Below are 15,459 nucleotides of genomic sequence, written 5' to 3' on the forward strand. Positions count from 1 at the left end.
GCTTAAATTAGTGGCTTTCGGATGCAAGGTTCGTATTTTAATCCGAAACAAAGAAAAAAAGAAAACAAACTAACAAATATACAAACAAAAGTTTTATTTTTAATTATTCAAGAAAATTAAAAAAAAAAACAAATATTAAAAAAAAGAAGCCAGAAAACAATTAATTTATGTTAGGAAAGTAAAAAGAAAAGCAAAGTAAAAAGAAAACTCTTACTTTAAAGTAAACAACACAATATATTCACAATAATTTTAATTCACAATAATTTCAAATCACAATAATTTTAAATTCTCACTCTGTATAATACAACTATTGTAGGAAAATAAATAGTATGTTGCGAGAAAAAAGCAAAAACTAGAAAAAAAAAATAATTTTATTGAACAAATTCCTTTCGAAATAATTTGAAATTAAAACCAGGCATTATAAGCAAACAAACAATTCTAAAATGACCTATTTATTATATAAAAGTCAAGAAATATGCAAAAATATTATATTCCATTTTGACATCCTTAAATGTATTTAATTTGCATTAGGTAACAAGAATTTTCTTTTTCAAAATCAGAAAAGCCTTAAAATAAATTGTAATAAAAACGAAAAAAAATTGTAAATTGACTTTAAATTACAGAAAACGTCATAGAATATTTTAATTTTTTTTTATATTAAAATGGAAATTCTATTTTAAAAAAATATTCATCTCATTATATATAATTGTATATTATTCTGAGAATAGATCTCCGAAATTTATTCATTTATTTAAAGTTGTTCAAATAGAGAAGAAAACCATTTTGAAATAGCTATGGTAATATTCAAAATATTTATTGTATAACATTCAAAATTTTTTTTTATTAACATAAAAATCATCATTATTATTTAGCATAAATTAATTTTGCATTAATATAATACGTCAATGTCAATCAAAAAAAAAATATGCAATTATTTACAATTTGGATGTCATCCTGATTGTTTGAATTGTCATTATATATTAATCTTTCATCAATAAATGTCTTTGTAAATGTTTTAATTTTCATAGATTACCATTGACGTTGTCAACATTGAGTTGAGAAAATTATTTATTAAAAAAAATATTAAATTAAATTAAAATGTTAAATAAAAATTTAAATAAAAAAATGTAATAAACTGGTTCTTGATAAGTACATACTTAAACTTAATGAAATTGATCTTGGTAGATATAGATTTCTTAACTCATTGCAAACAACGATTACCGAACTCTAAAATTTAATTTTTAATTTAATTTTTATTAATATTATTGTTTATTTTTTTTATTTCGTACTCCTATAATAATCGAAATAAATTACATAATTAAACTAAAAGGAAAAAGGAAAAATTTAATAAATTTTAATAAAGAGAAACATAATTAAAAATTAATATGACAAATTCTGATTAATTATTGTTATAATAAAATTCAAACCTGAATCATCATACATTTGTATGTATTTTAAATTATAATGTATAAATTATGTTTAATGTTTTTGTTTTATATTATATTGAATATTTTGTTTGTTTGGTTGTTTTGGGTTTTTTTCCTTGTGTTTGTTTTTTTGTTTATTAGAAAAGTTTTGTATTTGTCATAAGATAAAATGTCCACCGTAGATCTCGAATTTAAATAGTAGTTACCATAATATTAATTATATTCATATAAAATATAAAAATCGCTTTAAATCCTAATGTTTGTTATAATTCCTTACATATCTTTTTTCATATAAAAATTAAAATTTTATAATGCTTTTTTGTATAAAATTTTTATATATTTATAAATAATAAAATATGATAGTTAAGAAAAAATTATTTATAAAATATTTATATACATATATATATATAATGTATATATGTATATGTTATATATTTCTATATTTATATAATTAAATTAATTTACTTGTAACAAATTTTTGTAATGCAATAATATCTTTTTTTTTATAAATTAAAGACAATTTATGAAGAAAATTAGAGAAATTTGTAAAATTTAAAATTATTTTTCAACAAAGATTTTCAAAAGAAATAAAAGTGTATAAATATAATAATTATTATTATCGATAATCTAAAAAAATGGAAATTAGAAAATACATAAAACACATATATTTAGGGCATATTGATTTTATTATAATAATTAAAAAAAATTGTTAATGTAATTAAATGGTAAATATCCCATATTGATATTATGTTATTCGGTTAATTTTTTTGATTTTTCATTTGTTCTATATGTGATTAATTTAATTTTTTTATTAAATTAATTAGATACTCCTGTTTTTGTAATATGTCAATCTTAACAGATTGACAATCGACTGTATATACTTAAATAACTTCAATGATATTCTTTTAAAATAAATTCTTTATTGATTTTTAAAAATTGTAACTATTACAAATGTTCATATAAAGAAATATTTTCTATTCAATTTCATATTAAACTTTAAAGAAAAGTTATTTATTGCAAATATTTTGAAATTCATATATTTCGAATTAAAAACTTAATTCATTATTGCTTATAGTAATACTGTTTTTAAATTTGATCTAGTTAAAGCTTAAATATTAAAATTTTCAATTATCGAATAGATTTCAAGAATTTATATCACTGCAATATGATACATCATTTTAAATAATCTTCATTGCCTTTATTAATTTATTATATTATATAACAGCGTACACGTTTCGATTAGTATATAATTTTAATTTCAAAATAAATCAAAATTATTTTCTTCGAAATCCGATCTTATAGTTCTATAAATTAAAAAATTAATATAGCTTAAATTAAGAAGTAACTCTTAGATCGCTTCGTATTCATATTAAAAAATTTAAAACTATTATATTTTTTTTTATATATTTATTTAATTATGATATTCTCAATTTAATTAGAGAGAAAAAAATAAATTATTCATATAATACTATTACCATTTTATTATAAGTAAGTATTTTATAATAAATTATAGCAACATTAATTATTTAGTTTATTATAATTTAATTTTTATTAAAATTAATAATTTCCGAATAAATCAATTTCAGTACCTCCATTTCGGTAGAATTAAAAAATCTGTAATAAAATACAATAATAAAATTTAATTTAATTTTATTAAGTTTTGTTGTTTCAGTATAATTTTTCGTTTTTATGAAATTGAAATTTGAAAAAAAAAAATTAAATAAAATTTATACATAAAAGAAAAAAAAACAGACATACATTATTATATAAAATATATAATTATATTATTATACAAAAAAAATATATAATTATAATATAAATTTTGTTTAATAACTTATATCACATTTCTATTTATATTACAACATTTACTAATTAAATTTTCATTTTTTTGTCTTTCCCTTTATATCCAATCTATGACATAATTAACATTATTATAAACATTTATTCATATATACAAAACAAATATAAACAAAACAAATTACCATCCATACATAATTTATATTCATTCATTTGGTCTCATTTGGATATATATATAAATATAGAATTTCTTCAAAGATCCTTGGAATATATTCGATTTAATCACAGTAGTTGGAAGTATAATTGACGCCCTCTGGATGGAATTTGGTGTAAGTATTTTTTTTTATTGAATTATTTATAAAGGGATAAAAAATTTAGGTGTTATTCGTCCTTTTTTATTATTATTATGTTTTTTTATCTTTTTAATTCAAAAACAACTTTTAAAAGATTTTTTTTTTGAGTTTTTAGAACTCAATTCAATTTTATTTATTACATTATATAGACAAAAAATAACCAAAAAAAAAAACAATTGAAAGTGTTAAAAAAATTTATTCATTTCAAAACACTTTTCTATATTTCTTCTTATATATACAATACGCAAAAATTCTTTAATTTTAAATATTACATAAAATTAAATAATTAATTTGTTCAAAAAAGAAAAACAAAAAAAATTCATAATTTTTTTTTTAAATATTATATGAAAAGGAAATGAATTAAATAAATAATTGAATTTAAAATTAAATTCCAGAATTTTATGAAAAATATAATTTTATGGTTTAAGTAATTATATAATATTTATGATTTTTGCGTAATAATTCTATACAAACTTTTAGAAAATTCGCTAAAAAAAATAAAAAAATTCAAATGAATTATTTAGAAAAAAATAAAATAGAAAACAAAGAAAAAAACGTTAATTTAAAATTATAGAGAAAAAAAAATAAAATTATTAAAAAATATAAATTTTATTTTATTCTATATTAAAGAAAAAGAAAGATATTTTTTAATTATTATATAGGATTTTTAAATATTATTATATAGGAGATATTAGGTTTTTTTTCAAACCCTTATTTACTTAGATTAAATGAAATTTTATATAATAATTTTTTTATATAAAATAAATTTTCTCATTATAAAATATTTTTAAGCACTCTTATATTATATTATTATTATATTTACACACACCATATCATATAATATAATACATAAAAATTTATTATATTATAACCAAATATTATAACAAATTTTTATCTTACATAGTATATTATTACTATATATATTTACAATTATATATATATATTTTAAATTCATACACCAATTAAATTAAATATTAATAAAATATTTTCTTTTTTTTTTTTCTTTTTAAAATTGTTTTTTTTTTCTTTTTTGTGTTTTTTTTTTTTTCTTATACACACGATTATTAATAATTATTTTACGATTTTTTTGAATGGTTTTTTATTATATATGAACTTCGGCTGTGTTTTTATTGAAAAATTGGATTGAATATATTGAATTGAATACTATCATACACACGATAATTTTACACACACAAATAAAAAAAAAAAAAATTTTTTTGTTTATTGCAACACACCACCACTACCACCACAAATTTTTATTGTTCAATTTGGAATGTTCGCACATATTTTAATAAAAAAAAATATAAAAAAATAAAAAATAAAAAAAAAAAAAACTATTGAAAATTAAATTACAACAACACCACCAATCAAAAAAAAAAAAAATTATCAAAAACAATTTATTTGCACTGTTCTTCATTTTGAAATCCATAATGCAATTTAAATTTTTTAATATTTTTCAATTTTTATCTTAAAAAAAAAAAACCAAAACAAAATTGTCTACAAAAATCAATAAAATTCTTACAAAATTCATCACAATAATATCAATAAAAAAAAAAAACAAAAAATTAATAAAAATCAGCATGATGTAAGTACATTAAAACACCTCATATTTTATATATATATATATATTTATTGTTAATATTTGTATATATATGTATATTAATTGTATTTTGCAATATTTTCTTTTTGTATTTATGTATTTTTGTATTATATAATATTTAAAAGTATATTTAACACTTCCAAAAATCAAATTCTTTTTATATATATTAAATTTTTGTTATATTTTTGGTTATCCTTTATATATTTATTATTGTTTATAAACACTATATTTTAAAACATTTGGTAAAATAAAATAAATTTTTTTTGGTTATTTATTTTCTTTATTAATTATTTTTATTTAATATTATTAAAAGTAAATTAATTTGCTTAAAATAAAGTAAAAATGTATATTGCTATTTGTTTCATGAAAATTTCAAATAAATTATATTATATTTTTTTTCCCTTTATGAAATTCACTTTGGATTTCATATTAGAATATTAATGATCACGTGACGTTATTTTAATATTAATAATATTAAAAAATTTCAATTATATTAAAAATCGATTTCTTACTTTATACCATTCCTGGAATAAACTAAAATTGATTTGTTTAAACAATTGATAAATTTAAACAATCGATTCGTAATTGATTCATAATAATTTAATATATTAATATAATAGCTATAGGTAATTTTAATAGCATGAATGAAAATTAGAATTAAGATCATATTTTATTGGCATTGGCATTTCAAGTTCCCCATTCAAATAAATAAACAAAATGCTGCCCCTAAATTTAGGATAACGGTAAAAGGAGAAATAAATAGAGTATTTTCCAAAAGAAATTCTAATTAAATAAACAAAGAACCGTTTCTCAGATAACTATCTCAAATCGCTACACATTTTTAAGCTTCTTACACAATTGTATATTACAATAAGTGTGTATTTGAGTTCAAATATTACTTATTTCTTTTAATTACAATTTAATGCTATATAAAACTATATATGTTCTAAAATTGAGTTTTTTTAGAAACTGTTAGAATTATTTTTATATAACTAAATATAACTATTTAAAAATTAAATAAAAACTGAGAAATAAAATTATTTGTTACTTTTTCTTTTTATAAATTAAAAGAACGCAATCAAAAAAAAATTTAAAAAATAATTTCAAAATTCAAAATATAATGTAATTTATTAATTAAAATTTTTTCATTTTAATATAATAATTTGGCTTGCTTTTAACTATGAGTTTAAAATGTATTGCAATATTGTTTTTGTTCTAATTAGACAATTTGGAAAACATAATGTTTTTTTTTATTATTTTTACAATTTAAATTATAATTGAAACAAAAAAATCGTTACATATATCTGTCACATTAAAAACTGTACATTTTTATAGCACGTTGTGTATACTTGTATATAATATATATATAAAAATTCACACTTAATTATTATTTTTTAAATTTTTATATTAATTTAATTTTTGGTTTTTATTTTATTTATTAATATATTTTAACAAAATAATTTTAAAAAAAGTTTTTATAAAAATTAAAAATATATATTTTATTAATAAAGCATATTTCGCTTGAATTTTAAAAATTAAGTGAAATATAGCTACTGAATCAAAAACATACGTTTGGGAAAATAATTTAATCTATATATGTACTATTCATAAAATGCTTTTTCTCCTTTTCCTTTTTTGTTTTTCTTAATCTTTTTCTCAAATATAACTTTTTTATTTACTCTAATACAATTTTTTCACTACAAGAATAAGTAATTAATTTAATTCTTTTAACTATTTGTCATAAATAATTTTCTGTAAAATATTATATATTCTCTATATTTATTACAATTATTTAAAAAAAAATAAAATCTGCTTTTGAAAGCCTATTTATATTCTACTTCTAATTTTGTATCAAATTCTATATAATTAAAGCTTTAAATATTTAAACAAAAGTACTACGAAAACGGATTTTGTAAAAATATAATTTAGAGCTATAAAATAGCTAGTTAATTGAAAATTATGAGTATATTCTAAATTATACGTTAGGAAACTTTACTGTTCAAATTTTACAATTATTTTTTGAGGCCATAATTACTATTTCTGTCAATTTAGTCACAATTCTATCAAATATTTATTTAAAATTGTTATATTTCTCCTACACCATTCTAATTTCGAATGATTATTAATAAAAGTATTATATCTACCCCAAAATATTTGCAATTCATAAAAAAAATTTTTTAGTATGATTTCCAATTTAGCTTTGTGAATAAAATTTTTAATTTATTATTATCTAGTGAATATACAAATTAAATATAAATTTAATTTTTTTTTTATTTTTTTTTCTTCAATGTCAACAATTTATAAGAATAAGAATATAAATTTTATTGTTTTGATTAAAATTCAAGAAAGTTTTAATAATTTAATTTTGAAACTTATGTCTACAATTATAGTTTTATTTTCAATGGAATTATTATTATTACAGATTTATTGGCACCAATAATTAGCACGCTTTTATGTTTTATTTTAAAACAAAAAATATTATGTTTTTTTTAAACAATAAAAAAAACCAACAATATTTATTATATTACACAATACATATAACAAAATATTAAAAAATAGTATAAACCAGACAAATTCAGAACAATAATTCACTCAACACTCAATGATATATTCTAATATAAAATTAAATAGCTGATTATTATATCAATATACATAATAAATTTAAATATTTATTCTGTGTCATATGCATATTGTGTATAATATATACAATGTATTAGGAGAACTTTATTTTTACATTTTAAAAACTATATAATAAATAATAATAGTATCAATTTGTCTTTATATATTTTCGTATTAAAATATATATTAAACTACTTATAATATGTATATATGATTGATATATATACATATATTAATTCGTATAACATTATTTATTAAATATAATAAAATAATGTATTACAATAAATGAGAAACATTTTAAATTTGTTATATTCGTATAAAATTAAATTATATTTACAGGTATCCCTCGTATAACACGGTTAATTGGTTCCGTGTTATATCGAAACCGTGGTATACGAGGTTTTTAAAAAGATAACAAATTATGTACATAATATTGTTAGGTACAATAAATAACGTAATTACATCAATTCAAGAAAATTTTTTTGTCCGTGTAATATCGAGACCGTGTTATATAAAAACCGTGTTGTATCGAAACCGTGTTAAACGAGACTGTAAAACTAATGTATTTTCCGTGTAATATCGAAAACATGCTCCGTGTTATATCGAGAGGTAAATTTTAGAAAATCTGAAATTTCATAAAAAAATTAATGAAAAACTTATTAACTTTATTTTTTTAATATAAATAAATAATAAATTCAATCATAAGTAATAACGAACAAAAATAAAAATATAAATTCATAATGTATAAATCGTAATGAAACAATTTCATTAGATTAATTTGAATCATCGCTGTCATCAAAAATGACCCGTGACTTAGTATTAATTTTTTTCATATTTGCTTGAAAATCCTCGTCACTAGTTATTTCTTCATCAGATGAAGCAGCTACAAAATCAGATTGCAACTGGGCCAAAACTTCTCTATAAGGACCCAAGCAACTTCTGAGATCTCTTTTAAATTACGACATTTATATCTCGCTTTCTGCTCACACGTTTTGCACCTTGCGAGCAACCAGCGGCCACATTTTGTCTGATTTGACTTTCATTTTTTAAAATAGTTCTAATAGTAGATTCGTTCAAATTTAAGGATTTCGCAATTGTTGCGTTTTTTTCTCCAGACTGTTTACGATTCAAAATTTCTATTTTCGTATCGAGGGAAATAAATTTTCGTTTAAATATTTGTTTCTTGATTTTGCCAGACATTATCTAAATTTAAGGTTAAATAAAATATAGATTAAGTGCGAATTGTGACATTTAAGCTTGAATAATATTACCTTGAATTGAAATTATTATAAATTGTTTTATACAAAGACAAGCACTCTAGAGAAAGTTATTTTATTATTCACTTTGTATGTATACTTTAACAAAACATAAAGGATTAACGTTATTCTATTTATTTAATTTTTTATAAATACCACTTTTAATTATGTAGATAAGAATTAATTAAAATATTTGACATTAATATTTTCCTTTAGTTAGTTGAAACTTGAACGATCTTTCTTTATCAAAGTGAAAAACACAAGTGGCTTGACAGAGAATATAAATTATTCAAGTACATATTACGAAATGTATTTTGTATGTTTAAGTATTTGTTATTATTTTTAGGGGAAATCCCATTTTTGTTGTGTTGAATATCAAAATTTAAAAAAAAATTTCCGTGTAATATCGAAAATCGTGTTAAAAAAGTCGCAAATTTTATACCGTGTAATATCGAAAACGTGTTATACAAGTGCCGTGTTATACGAGGGATACCAATATGTCACATAAAAGAAGAAAAATATAAAATTAAAATATAATAGTTTTCAAATGTATATTAAAATCTATACAATATGAAATTTATGAAATATTTTAAATATTTTTTTGATTTTTTAATTTTTATTTTATAATTTTCATAATTAAATATTTTTTTTATTTTCTAAGTTTAAAAATTAATTTTTGAGTTTTTTATTGTTTTAATAGGGAAAGAGAATCTAAATTTATAGTAACTATAAAGTTTGAATAGCTAAGTTGATAACCTGTACGTTTTATAATAAAATTAATCAATTTTATTATATTACATATAATAATTTTTAAATGACAAGGTTTAACTGGATTTTGCATATTAATTAATGTATTAACATTAATATTGAACTAATTAATTATAATAAAAGTTTTATCAAAATTTATATATGAAAACTCATGATTTCTTTTAACAGTATTACTACTATTAACAGTATACTATTAACAGTATTGCATGAAGACAACAATAACTTCTATTCTAGTCGTCACTCAGTGCATTGAGTACAAGTAGTAAAATTCTTTTATTATTTTTATTAATAAAGAGCACAAATTTAATAATTTAATAATAATTCTATTACAATTTCATTTTTTTCATGTGTTTTGAATAAAACGTATAAAGTTATACAAGCTTTATAGTCAAAATATAATTATTTTTTGTTCAACATTTTTTTTATTATATTTTTTAATGTCAATTGTAATTTAATTTTTTCCATATTCAAAACATTCTTTTAACTATTCGATTTATTTATTATTAATTTAAAATTATTATTAATAAAATTTATAAATTATGTAAATTCAAAATCAAAATTTTTTTTAATAAAAATTTTTAAATATGTATAAATTAGAATTCATTTAAATTAAGTATACGTATATAATTTCCCTTCAATTAATTTTAACTCTTATTAAACCTGTAATTAAAAATAAATATTTTTAATTTGATTTTTCTTTTAAATTTTTTTATTTTTTATTTATAGTAAATATAAAATTTTATAAGCCAAAATTTTTTTATAATAATAAAAAAAAAATAAAAATCTTTAGTATTCTTGTATAATGTTTGTAAGTCGAGTAGTTCAAACTAAAATATTGTAAAATAGAAGAGAAATTGTAATATTATGTAATTTGTTTTTAATAATTATTCTAATATATAATAATGTTCTTATATATAAAAACAAAATTTATACAATTTAAATTAATGAAAAATTTCTTCTTCATCTTTTTTTTTTTAATTGCGTTTTTTTTTTTTTGATAACATTATAAATTATTGAAATTGAATCAAAATTAATTGTAATCAACTCTGAACAACATTAACAACAATATATATGAAATCGCAAATATCAAAACAATTTAAATATTAAAATAAAATTCGAATGATGATAATTTGAAATGATAATCGAATTATAAAAATTTTAATTATATACAAATCACAAAAAAAATATACATATATATTTATATGTAAATTTGTAAGGATGTAAGTATTGATGGGAAATTTACAAAATTCTTAAAAAAAAAATTAAAAATTAAATATTAAATTACGATTTGAGTTATAGACATATAGAAAATAATTTTCCCTATTTTTTCTATTACCTTCTAGAATTTCTAGGATTTTTCCCCTCTAGAACTAGCTAGATTTTCATATTATATAATTTATATAATAATTCTACTTTATAAAAAAAACCCTTGTAGTAAAATTTTTTATTATTTTAAATGCTTTTTTATAAAAAACAAAAAAAAATTCTTTTGTAAAATATTATTGTAAAAAATTATAAATCAAAAAAATATTGAAAAATTTTTGAGTACCTTATAATACTTTTTTCAAATTTTAAATTACATATTTTCAAAATAATTTCCTTATTTTCATTTATTTTACTTTTTTATTCAAAATGTAGATATTTTTTTTAATAAATATATAGAATAAAATAAGTTAAATGTATAATAACGTCATAGGAGTACAAACAAACATATATATAGAAATCATGTATAATAATTATATTTATATACGATGTAGATAATAATAACATCAAAAAAATAATTCAACTGAGAATTATGGAAAATTACGATGTGACATAAAGCAAAAATTATCATTTAAATAAGAGAATTTCACCGTAAATGACAATTTAATTTGACACAATTCTTGTCAACATTATGTGTGGAGAACGAAGGTTAAATATCAACAATATAACAATTTGCTATGACATAATTGAAATTTCCAAAAAATACAAACATAATATGAATATTGTACATAATGAATTATAATTTCATTTTTTAAATAATATTATTAAATTAATTTATTTACCTATACTGTATAATACTATTATAAACTATTTAAATATGAACGATTATTTATTTCTTTACTTTGTATATACATATATAAATTTTTAAAATTATTTTCTATTCTTATTTAATAAATCTTAAACTTTTGTATATACAAATTCTATTTGAATATTTTTAGGTATAATTTTATTTTATTTCTTTACTTATAAATTAATTTCAATTCGGGACGATATAAATTTTTTGTTATATTTTCGATTTTTTCTTTATAATATTTCGACTTTATTAAGAAAATCAAATTCACTGTGAAAAATTTTTGAATAATTTTTTAATACACATTATTAGTACATAATTTACAAATTATTTATAATTATTTCAAACCAACGTGTTGTTTAAAAAAAAAAGTAAAGTTATAATAAAAAAAAACAGATAGCGTATACGTTTATAGTCATAATATATAAGTCAGATAGGAAGAGAAGTTCCATTAAACGATACATTTTCTAAAATATCACCAGACAACAGTCAAAATATTAAAATTCAGATATCACGTCTTATATGGAACTCATACAATCATTTATTTGTTTGGATATCATATAGTTAACATTCGGGTGAAGTCTACTTATTTTCGTTTTTAATTTCATTTTTTGTTTACGTTTTTTACTATGTGTCAATGTTAATAATTATAGGTTAACAATACCATGTGTAGCTGAAAATTATTATAATTCTCATTTTCAATTTCATATATTTTTTTATTATTTACATCCAATTTTCATATATAGAATACTTTTTTGTATTTTAATTCATAATTAGCTATATGATTTTTTTTAATGTTATTATCAATTTGTTACAATTATATTTTAATATTATTTCAATTTTTGTTGTATAGCATATAGTTTAGGTTGTAAATGGGATTACAATAGTCTATTTAGAAATAATTTTTACATATGATATTATAGGTTTTTTTTTTTCGTTCTAAAAAAATAATTTATGCCAAAGTCTTGATCAAAATTTTTAATACGGAGTATTACGAATATTAATATTTAAATTTAAAATTTTCAAATAAAAATTTATTTGAACCTGTATACGCTATCTGAACTAAATCAATATAACACAATATATTCCAAGTTTATGAAAATCTACGAATATTTAAAAATATATTTCTACAAAAATTTTTATTACATAATAAGTCGGTGAAATAGCAAATTGTTTAATTTCCCGTGGAAGATGCAATTGTGCCAACTATCAGCTCAATAATTTTACAAATGATCGCCAAACTGAAATTATTTAAAAAAAGTTATTATTATTTTTATATTTTAATTTAGAGTATGTATGTATATATTCAATTAGATTAGAGAAAGAAAACTGGGCTAGAAAAACCTAGATTAGCTTTGTAAGCCCATGTATTGACATCCAGTTTAAAATAAGCAAATTCCTAGAATCATATAAATAGAATGAAAAATCCCCTAAAGAAACCTAAAAGTAATTGAATAAACAAAATATATACCAGGTAATTATTTAGAATAAGAGAGCAAAGAAAATAAATAATTTTTGTTTTTGAATTTTGTTTAGAAAGAAATTCTTTGCAATTTATTTTTTTTTTACTCCCAAGATGAAAAAAGTTTAGAATTACATATCGACTGATTCCTGTATAAGTGACACCATTTTAATTGAAAATTTCAAAATTTAATTTATTTAATCATTTAAATAAGAAAATAATCAAAAATTTCATTATCTATTTTTGTATTTATAATTATGTTTTTAGACATGGCACTTGAGATAATTTTATAACATTTTAAATCAACTTTATAATTTTTCTAAGGATATGTAATTATTTAGTAAATATGTAATTATTTAGTAAATATGTAATTATTTAATTAATAAAAGGTTAACCTGATTTTTAACAAACAAAAAGTAAAAAAAAAATTCGAATAAAATGTTGTCACTTAAACTCATTCGATATTTAGAATATTGTAGTTATATAAATAATACAAAATCAAAAAAAACAAAGGAAAATTGTATAAATGTTTCTATTTTAAAAGGCTATTTATATAAATGCACACGACATCCGATATGCACTTGTCAAAAAAAAATGTTGGATCTTGTATTTCAAACAAATATTACCGAATTAAATTCGAATTTTCAATTTAAAGCGTCCAATATTGGAATTATTTTCAAAACTATTTTCATTGCTTATAACGTTTTGTACAAACGTCTCTAACACAAAAATAATAACAACAAATGGATAATAGTGCTCAGCATAATTTCAATATTTTGCAGCGTCACAGCAGCATAACATGACAATTGCATGCCGAATGCCGGCGTTTCTATAAGAATAACCGAGCATTTATTTTATTTTTAGTTTAATTTCTTCAAAATATGTCTGTTTATTGCAAAATACAAAATATTATTCAAAATTTCAAAATTTAATATAATACAGATAATTTAAAAAATAATTAAGATATAACAAAGTACATACGTATATCAATACTCGTAAATGAACAGACAGATTAATCAAAATTGTAAAATAAACTGTTATACCATATACTATATAGATAGATAATTAAAAATACTATATAATTAACATAAGTCTAGATTAATATTATAAAAATTTATATAGGATATAAATTATGTATGGATTTATATAGATATAGTTAAAAAAATACATGCTAATATTATTTTTCTCTTTATATGAATATTTAAAATTTGATATATATAGTGAAAATATTTTTTTCCCCCATTTTTTTAAATATTTAAACAAAATCATTTAAAAAAAATTTTATATAGTACTTTCGTAGTACATTGTTTCTTTTATTTTTTACTTATTTTTAAATTTTCCTTTTACTTTCTTTTTAAATTAAAATAAGAAAAAAAAAATTTTTTTAATATAAAAAAATATATTCTATATATTATGAAACAGCTTTAATCTATATACTAATACATATACATATATAATAATAAGAAATTAATATTAAAAAAAAATTTTTAAATACAAATAATAATTTCATTTTTTTATTTTTCTAATACTTCTTCTTATGGATTTTCATTTAAAAAAAATATATATACAGTCAAGTTCAATAAATGTTGGATTTTTGCGTTTATTCCGTGCCGCACGTCTTATTAAATTATTACGTCAAGGATATACAATTAGGATATTACTTTGGACATTCGTTCAATCGTTTAAGGCATTGCCTTATGTATGCTTGCTCATTGCCATGTTATTCTTTATTTATGCGATTATTGGAATGCAGGTATGTAGTTTTATATTAAAAATATTTAAACAAAAAATTTATATTTCTCTAATTATATATCATATTTTTTTTTTTAAATTATACATATAATATTATTATAATTAAAAAAATAATTTATGTTTATGTAAATTTTTATTATTTTTATAATATTTTATTTTTTTATAATTTATTTTTCTAATATAAAAGTTATAAATTTTACAATAAATTTAAAAAATATTTATATATGCATATATTAATATATTTACAATATATATATTTATTTAATTTTAATATTTATATTTTAATTATATTTTAATTTATTTATAAATTTTTATTTTTGTTTTTTTTTTGAAAAAATTAAGCTATAGTTAGCTTGATCATTTTATATAAGA

At 18.0% G+C, this 15,459-nt stretch overlaps 1 protein-coding gene across 18 annotated transcripts in view; it reads left to right on the plus strand.

Moving 5' to 3' along the window:
- The window catches only part of LOC129611363 (voltage-dependent calcium channel type A subunit alpha-1), an 83,697-nt gene that overhangs the window by 35,070 nt on the left and 33,168 nt on the right, over nucleotides 1-15,459 (plus strand). For all 18 annotated transcript variants that reach the window (XM_055524486.1, XM_055524488.1, XM_055524484.1 and 15 more), the window contains 2 exons: nucleotides 3,470-3,553; nucleotides 14,906-15,088. In XM_055524486.1, coding sequence (XP_055380461.1) covers nucleotides 3,470-3,553; nucleotides 14,906-15,088 — 267 coding nt within the window. The remainder of the gene's footprint in view (nucleotides 1-3,469; nucleotides 3,554-14,905; nucleotides 15,089-15,459) is intronic.

Source organism: Condylostylus longicornis, unplaced genomic scaffold (genome assembly GCF_029603195.1).
Source record: "Condylostylus longicornis isolate FDR11 unplaced genomic scaffold, ASM2960319v2 ptg000049l, whole genome shotgun sequence".
NCBI classification, from domain to species: Eukaryota; Metazoa; Arthropoda; class Insecta; order Diptera; family Dolichopodidae; genus Condylostylus; species Condylostylus longicornis.